This window comes from Scardinius erythrophthalmus (assembly GCF_964197995.2).
Source record: "Scardinius erythrophthalmus genome assembly, chromosome: 2".
NCBI lineage: Eukaryota > Metazoa > Chordata > Actinopteri > Cypriniformes > Leuciscidae > Scardinius > Scardinius erythrophthalmus.
In genome coordinates this window covers 61,267,779-61,275,905 of record NC_138222.1, presented here as the reverse complement: position 1 = coordinate 61,275,905, position 8,127 = coordinate 61,267,779, and the positions used below count along the sequence as shown (strand labels likewise).

The window sequence follows — 8,127 nt, the reverse complement described above, 5'->3', positions numbered from 1 at the left end:
GCTAACTTCCCTCTGTCTCGTTCACTCGGATGTACGTCATTGCTTACGTTGCACGAGTGCCCACAACTGGCGGAAACTGCGGTGGGCTGAATTGGAACATCCTAATATATTACCAGAGAATGTATTACTATAAGCCCTTGATCACTGGGAATCAGCTATGGAGTTGATTTATTATTTATTTTTTCCCTTTAAGAATTAAGAATTGGCAGCATCCAAATGTATATAGGTGTGCTTGGGCTGTTTTAAATTAAAAAAAAATATAATTAATATATAATAGAGTTGTTTGTTGTGCTGGTGATTTGACAAGATCTGTGACGACGTCACAGTCGTACTGCATTGTGGGACATATAGGTGCCTGAAGTGTAGCCTACTACTGTATATGAAGTAGACTCGCTCCCTCAGTCAAAGGCCCTGTCCCAAATGGCGCACTTCATGAGGACTTTCGGTCTCGTGGACTTAAATTGCGCGTGCTCGCTGAGTCTACGAGTCCGTAGGCATTCAGCATTTTAACGCTCTGAAGTGTGCTCAGCAGCGCCCCCTTTGTACCCTTGAAGCGGTCATTGACCAGTGGTTGATGTCTCAAACATAATAATAGCGCGTTGAATAATACGATCGCATTATGATTCATTAAATAAATAGAACCAAATGTCAGGGCTTTACTGAGTCATATGTAAACATAGTATGAATATTGAAACCTGTAAATTCATCTGAAACTCATGCACATTTTCATTATGTGTTAAAATTGTAATCTTAGTTCAAATGGAACATTATGTATTATTATGTACAACTGTATACATCATTTAAATAAGCATGATGTATCAATTGTCTAATGCCCAGGTGGCATGCATAATATCAAAATATAGAACTGTAAAATTAGGCTGTGTAGTGGACATGGAGATAAGACGTCGGAGCGCAAAAATGTGATTTCTCCTGTCCAACAACAACCAGGCCATTATTTCCGGCGTGACGATCGAGTCTGTCCCAAAAATACCTCTCAATGCACCCTCGTGGACTCATGCCAAGGGCCCTATAGGTCTGCACTACATGACGCCACCAAAGTGTGGACTCTGAGGAAGTCCACAAGTCCGGAGTGTGCAATTTGGGACAGGGCCATAATCGAGGGAACGAGGGTCTGTACATATAAACTTCCCTCGTCCACTTCACGAAGTGGAACGCACTTCAAAATGGCGGCAGGGATTCCCCCGAGGGGAAGTGCTTAGGAAAGTTCACAAGTGCGTGTCTAAAAGTTGACTGGAACGCAGCCATGTTGTTTGAAACCTGTGTTGTTTGAGTCATCATCTGACTCGTGCTCTTCCAAGTCTGGTCATATGATAATGTCTATTTTTTTTTTTTTTTTAACAGGTTTGGACCGACATGAGGGTGAGTAAATGGTGCCAATTGCTTTAAATTGTTGTAAAAAAAAAAAAAGATGAGCATGTTGTTTGAAGACTGTTGCAATGGATAAAGGTCAAGATCAAAGAGTCAGTAGGCGTTGGGCGTCAGTAACATTTAAGTTGTGAATAACGTGGGTGATGAAGAGGAAGTGTCTCTGTTCGGGTTTTTTTAGGCCTGTTTTTTATGCAAGACAAATGCACATGCTAGAGTCATGACTGATTTCAAAACGCTGTGATGACCATTACGCATGAAGGGATGATCTCTGTTTTCTTCACTAAGAAAGTCCACCAAAACACCAAGGCTTCATCTTAACACTCATTGTTATGTGTCATTATCACAAGATATGAAGTGGGAGGAAACACATGTTTCATTGCTCACTTCCCCATTTCCTCTGTGGTGTATTGTCGAATGACTCTGAAGGTCTCAGTCGACTGTGCTCTGGATTAGGACTCGCTCTCTCAGGGCCGGTGGGAAGGAAGGCCAACAGCGTTGATGTAAATCAACAGGTTTGACATCGGCAAGCCAACGAGCAATGAGTCCATGGAGAATCCTGCTAATCTGTGTCGTGTGTATTCAACAAGGTGTGTTCACTGGATTTCACTTTCATATTGTTGTATTGTGTAGAGTTTGTTGAGTTGATGTTATATAGTTTGGTCCTTTGGGCAAGACTGTTGAAGATTTTTTGTTTAGAAATTGTTCTTTCAATGAGAAATAAAGTCAGTCTGAATTCTGCTTCATTGGAAACAGGGTGTTTCCCTTTTCCGTGAAGCAACAAAAAATGTTCTTCTCACATAGTGTGTTCACATACATGTACTTATCTGTGTTCGTTTCTGCAGTGTGCGGTAGAGAGGAATCCATTACTGGTTACTGCGACCAATCAGTCGTCTTGAAATCTGGTGCAGAAACATCATGGAACCTCACCAAAGTTCAGTGGTCCATTTATAAGAACACAACATACATTGCAAGTCTAAAGGACGGAGATGTAACTTTATACAATTTTTGGACGCATCAGGGTCGAGTTGAGCTCGACACCAGGACTGGAGATTTAACAATAAAAAATCTGACTATGAAGGACAGCATGACATACACTGTGGCCCTGGTCACCTCCAATGATGTTCGGGAAAAAACTCAAGTTCATCTCTCAGTCCGAGGTAAGAGAGATGTTTTAAACAGTCTTCTAACTACTAACAATCTACTAACACTCTTTAAAAAAATGGGTTCCAAAAAGTGATGCTATAGAAGAACCACAAGACAAGAATTGATTCCGCAAAGAATCTTTCAGGCATCAGTTCATAACCCTTGTGTGGTGTTCATATTTTTGTTACTCAGCCAGTGTTCGTGGGTCTGGTGGACCCGCTGCATTTTTGGTTTTTTAATTCAACATAATCAAACAATTTCTGTTAAAATACTCAACAGATGTTACTTCATCACAATTACAAGCAATATAAACTGCATATATGGTTAATATTTTCCCTTAACCTTTGTTAGATCACATTTAAGAATTGCAAACTTGTGTGGGAACGGCAGGGGTAGAAACAAAACTCACTTTTGCACTCACACTCTCTCACACTTACACACAATCTCTCTCACACATGCATGCACACACTCACGCATGCACACACACACACACACACACACACACACACACACACACACACGGATATGTGGTTTACATGGACTCTCTATAGGCGTAATGGTTTTTCTAATGTACAAACTGTATAATCTATCCCCCTACACTAACCCTACCCCTAAACCTACCAATTACAGACAACTTTTGGCATTTTTTGAATTTCAAAAAACACCATTAGCATGTTTTTTTTTTAAGCCGTTTGGTTTGAGGACACAGATGTCGTCATAAACCATGTTTACGTTGTAATACTTATGTCATTATACACATTTGTGTCCTCATAAACCATATAAAAGAACACACACACACACACACACAATAACAGCAAGCCCTGACAGGAGGAGTACAGAGTAAAGGTACACAAGACCTAAAAAACATCCTGTGTGTAATATAAATGCGTAGGGGGGTGTACAGTGTGTGGTCATTGAAAATGTGTTCTGATATATGTTCTTCACAGAAAATGAGCCAAGGCCAATGAGTCTGAGTTTAAAAAATAATTAATCGTATAATTTTTCTTTTGATAAAAAATTAAAACGGGTCCTACAGGCCCGAACACCATACAAGATACAAGGGTTCAAATAACTATTTATTCGTAGCACATTTTAACAATCTAAAGAGTCTTTTTCCACTATAAAGAACCTTTTTGGCATTGGAAAGTAAAGGATGGTAAAGGTTCGTCATGGAACCATAGATACCAATGAAGAACCTTTATTTTTAAGAGTGATAATGACTTTCAGCCAGATTGAATAATTGATATGATGTTTGACCCCGACTGCAGATCCACTCAAGGAACCAACAATCCAGAAAATGTTTGACTCCCTCAAAGACGGCCAATGCCACTTGGCCCTTAATTGCAATGTGCCTCACCCAAATGTGAATCTGTCCTGGACTCCTGACGGCGAGTTCAGCGGATCGTATATTTCTGGAGACGCCGTCAACTCTTCGTTGGTTCTTTTCACGTCATTCAGTGGCACCAGAAACGTGACGTTCAACTGCACCGCATCCAATGGTCAACAGACAGAGACCAAACAAATCACAGTGGGATGTTCAGGTGGGTCTCTTTAACAGAGGAAACACTGTGAGGGTTTTTTTACATTTATTTAAGAAGCTGCATACTGCGTATGTTTAGTATCAGGGCTTCAAAACGCGAGCACATACGCCAATTTGACCCCCACATTGATTTATAGATGATATCACAGAAGGGGTGCTGCAGAGTGAAAAAGTATATTAACCGAAGTATACTTTGGTTTTTACATGCAGGCAAGGGTATGCGTACAGTGTGCTTGAGGTAAATGTCATTTAGATTTGCCAAAAGTACCAACTTCGGTACCAATTTGGTACTGAAATTTAAAAAATGTGACCATTTTGTTATCATGCCATTTTGATCGCTGTTGTACAGATTCTTAAACCCCTCTGATTGGCCATTGTGTTGACGCGCTCAGCGTAAATGACTACAATGGTTGGCTACAATGATCAACGTTTCAAAAACACGAGGTCTTTGCCGCTCTTTATCGAGCACTTACATTGATACATACTGGAGGGATCCGCTGATAGATGCTGATAGATGCCATTGTTGAACATTGTAGACATTCACAAGCATATATGTTGAGTGTGTCAACACAACGGCCAATCAGAGACATAAATGTTGACCTTGTGAAAACAAGGGCCAATCAGAGACATATGTTGAGCTTGTGAACACAATGGCCAATCAGTGACATACATGTTGAGCGCATCAACACAAGGGCCAATGAGATACATATATGTTGTGCGTGTCAACACAATGGCCAATTAGAGACATATATGTTGTGTGTGTCAACACAATGGCCAATCAGAGATATTCATGTTGAGGATGTCAACACAATGGCCAATCAGAGATATACATGTTGTGCGTGTGAACACAATGGCCAATCAGAGACATACATGTTGAGCGTGTCAACACAATGGCCAATCAGAGACATACATGTTGAGCGTGTCAACACAATGGCCAATCAGAGACGTATATGTTGAGCATGTCAACACAATGGCCAATCAGAGACATACATGTTGAGCGTGTGAACACAATGGCCAATCAGAGGTGTTTAAGAATCCGTTCAAAAGCTCAAAATGCTAAAGGGAAATGGTGGTATCGTCACATTTTCTAAAATTTCAGTACCGACTTGGTACCGAAATCTGTATTTTTTGACAACTCTAATAAAGCTTTGATAGCAACGTGGCAACACTGGCCCGGGCCATTATTTTACAGTCAACAAAAGAAACAGGAAGAGACAGAAGACTGAAAAACAGCCGCCATGTTGTCAAGCACTTGTGTGAGAGGGCTAATGTCTCCATGAAAGGAAAATGTCAATTGTTTTTTTTTTATGGAATATTGTTATTAATGATTTATCTCACAGATCCAGACCTGTTATTTGGCTAAAACAATTTTAGATTGCTTAAGTCATCTGCTACAGCAAGAAGATGATTTATCAAAACTCAAACGGTAAATAATATGCTGTATATTTTCTAGATCATGAATAGTAGAGGTTTTTTTTTAAGGACAAGGGAGTCCAAGTTAACAGAGCTAATATTTCTGTTTTAGCAGCAAACGCTAGGTCTACCCAGAGCCATTGGGTCTACCCTTATGTGAAGCATAGCTACTAGCCTAATCTTTCCTACCAGCTCAAAAACAGTGTTGTAATAAGGCCTACCATACATACACGCATACAAAAAGTGAATAACTGAACCCCGGGTTTTTGTTTTCTAAAGACTTGCCATTCACGACTCTTGCGTTGCGCTCCGCCATTTTGAAAAGGTCAAAGGTTATCTCATCTCGGCAACTCCTGCCCAGTGGAAAATACCACATGAGGGGGTGTTCATGTGCATTTTCCACGTCGGCTTTTGGTATTTACCATAATTACCATAGCACGTGAAGGCTCCAATATATCCGAGTGAAGCGACAAATGGGAAGGAAGGGGAACTTATTTTGCTTCAACATTACGAGGCACACAAATAATTAAAATGATGTGCACGAATCATTTAGAATAAATGATTACATAAAAAATTACATAAAAGTATTAGTATTGCAGTATTACATAAAAAAAATGTAAAAAAAAAAGAATAGTCAATATTGATTTCATGCTGACTTTAACACACATGCAGTGAGGGAGTAAATACACTTCAATGCACTGAAGAATCATAAGAAAGGGCTCAGAAGACATTGTTCCTGACAGAAGCAGTTTAACTGCCTGTAACTTCACAGCACTGATGCTTCAACAGGGCAGAGCCAGTGAATAGGAAGTCTACATAGATGCAAATGAAGAGTTATTTTGTTCTTTTCTTTCTAGAGGAGAAGAGGTGTGAAGTCTGCATCACTTGCAGTCTGTGCGGTTCATGTGGCCTGTCTGTGTTTGGGGCTATTGTGCTTACATTCATGTTTACTTTGGCTGCTGTTTCATGTGCATTTACACACAGAGGTAACAAACATATCTTATAATCAAACTTTACAATACAACAGTTGCATGACTGATATTGTCGTATTTTAACTATAATTTGTCTTTCCTAGAAAGAATTAAAGATGCCTTGCCTAAAACCCTCCAGGATTTCTTCCAGAATATACGGTAATATACCACAGAGATCATAGATGTAAAGGACTCAGCGGTTTACAGCAGTACTTATCCTAGGTGTTTATTTTTTGAAGTGGTTCCAGTCCTGACTCCAATGGAGGTGAAGAAAAAAAACGGGACACGAAGGACAAAAACACTTATTTGCCATAAGATTCAGCTGAACAGTGACCAGCATGCATGCTTATTCGAGGAAAGGAGCTGATTTGACAATGAGTTCCACAAGAAAATAGTTTCACATGTTGGGAGCATCATGAGGCAGAAGCTTCGGTTTAAAGCAAATGATGAACTGTAAAGTTGTGACTGTGGGTTTGATCTCTGGATTCTGTGCGTGAAATGCACTTGTGTGAATGATGATTCATGACTAACACACAACCTTTTTACCAACAATTATGATGAAACTATTAAAAAATGGATGTCTTCAAAATCCATTTAGCTCAAATATCTGAAGGTTTCTGCAAGTTCAGTTAAAATGGATGTAACTCTTCTGGTACTAATTTCCTATCAAACTTTACTTGACTACAACCATGGCAGCTTTTTTATATAATAAACAGAAACATTTCACGAGGAAACAAAACAAAAAATTATATGTAAATTGGTAACCAGGACTGTAATAATGAATTGTAGCAGTGAATGTAAGCCAAAGTTACTGTCCTGTTTTGTGTACAGGGACCTTTATTTTGAAGTATATTTTCTGTTTCTGTTTTCCCCAGTGTTCACTGCCTGTGTTTAGTTCCTGTTTTACTTTGTTTCCATAGTTTCCTTAGTAAGATCATTACCCACACCTGTTCTTTGTTAGCCTGTTATCCTCTGTATTAATGCCAGTGTTTCCCTTGTTCAGTGTCTGGTGTTTTCCTGGATGTTATGAGTGTGTAGTTTTCAGTTCTGCTTTGCCCGGTGTCTGGATTTATTCTGTTTTTTGCCTACGTCTCCCTTAGCCTGGGTTTTGTTTGCTAATAAAAGCTTTTGATATAGTTGGATGCTACTCTGTCTTTCTGAAACACCCGCATTACATAAGTGTTTCATATGTATAATGTTTTAGCGGTTCCCACACTATTGTCGTCTAAATGAACAGCCCCTTACACTGTAAAAGGTTATTGTTGGTTTAACATAAAAAAGTAAGTTACCTGGTTGCCTTAAAACTTTGAGTTAGTTGAAATTAAAAATTTGAGTTAAACCAATCTCCTTCATTGTATTAATTAACATACACTCAAAATATTATGTTATCTGAACCACATTAATTATCTAAGTTGATTTGACAAAATATAAAAAGTTGTGATAACAAATCATGAAAATATTTTTTTACAGTGTAGTTTGAATTAATTGAGTTTTAATAATTTTTATTTTGAAATTGTATGAATTAAACATCACTAGAAACAACTGAAATAGTCCATTAAACATGAACATATTATGCAATAATTTGAGATGTATCATTATATAGAATTCTTTTGGCATAAAGTGTTCAGTAAAATTCTGTGAAGGATGCTAGGGTTCTATATAGAGTGCAAC

At 38.8% G+C, this 8,127-nt stretch overlaps 1 protein-coding gene across 3 annotated transcripts; it reads left to right on the top strand.

The window, feature by feature from the left end:
- The first annotated feature begins 1,238 nt into the window (after positions 1–1,238).
- LOC308687138 (SLAM family member 5) lies at positions 1,239–7,592 on the top strand. 3 transcript variants are annotated; one of them, XM_081359402.1, is made up of 7 exons: positions 1,239–1,380; positions 1,816–1,976; positions 2,232–2,546; positions 3,801–4,073; positions 6,343–6,471; positions 6,561–6,615; positions 6,696–7,592. In XM_081359402.1, the coding sequence occupies exons 2-7, from the start codon at positions 1,928–1,930 to the stop codon at positions 6,769–6,771; spliced, it is 897 nt and encodes a 298-aa protein (XP_081215528.1). In that variant the 5' UTR covers positions 1,239–1,380; positions 1,816–1,927; the 3' UTR covers positions 6,772–7,592. The 3 variants fall into 3 exon arrangements, 2 of the variants coding, with proteins under 2 accessions (XP_081215528.1, XP_081215529.1); XR_014029703.1 differs by lacking the exon at positions 1,239–1,380 and having other exon boundaries at positions 1,579–1,976; positions 6,343–6,453; positions 6,696–7,370; XM_081359403.1 differs by lacking the exon at positions 1,239–1,380 and having other exon boundaries at positions 1,579–1,976.
- Positions 7,593–8,127: the final 535 nt, after the last annotated feature.

Excerpts from the sequence above, each read along its gene's own strand:
- LOC308687138 (XM_081359402.1), top strand. The coding sequence starts at position 1,928 with ATGAGTCCATGGAGAATCCTGCTAATCTGTGTCGTGTGTATTCAACAA. Across the intron at positions 6,472-6,560 it reads ATGTGCATTTACACACAGAG|AAAGAATTAAAGATGCCTTG; the intron begins GTAACAAACATA and ends TGTCTTTCCTAG. Across the intron at positions 6,616-6,695 it reads GATTTCTTCCAGAATATACG|TGGTTCCAGTCCTGACTCCA; the intron begins GTAATATACCAC and ends TATTTTTTGAAG.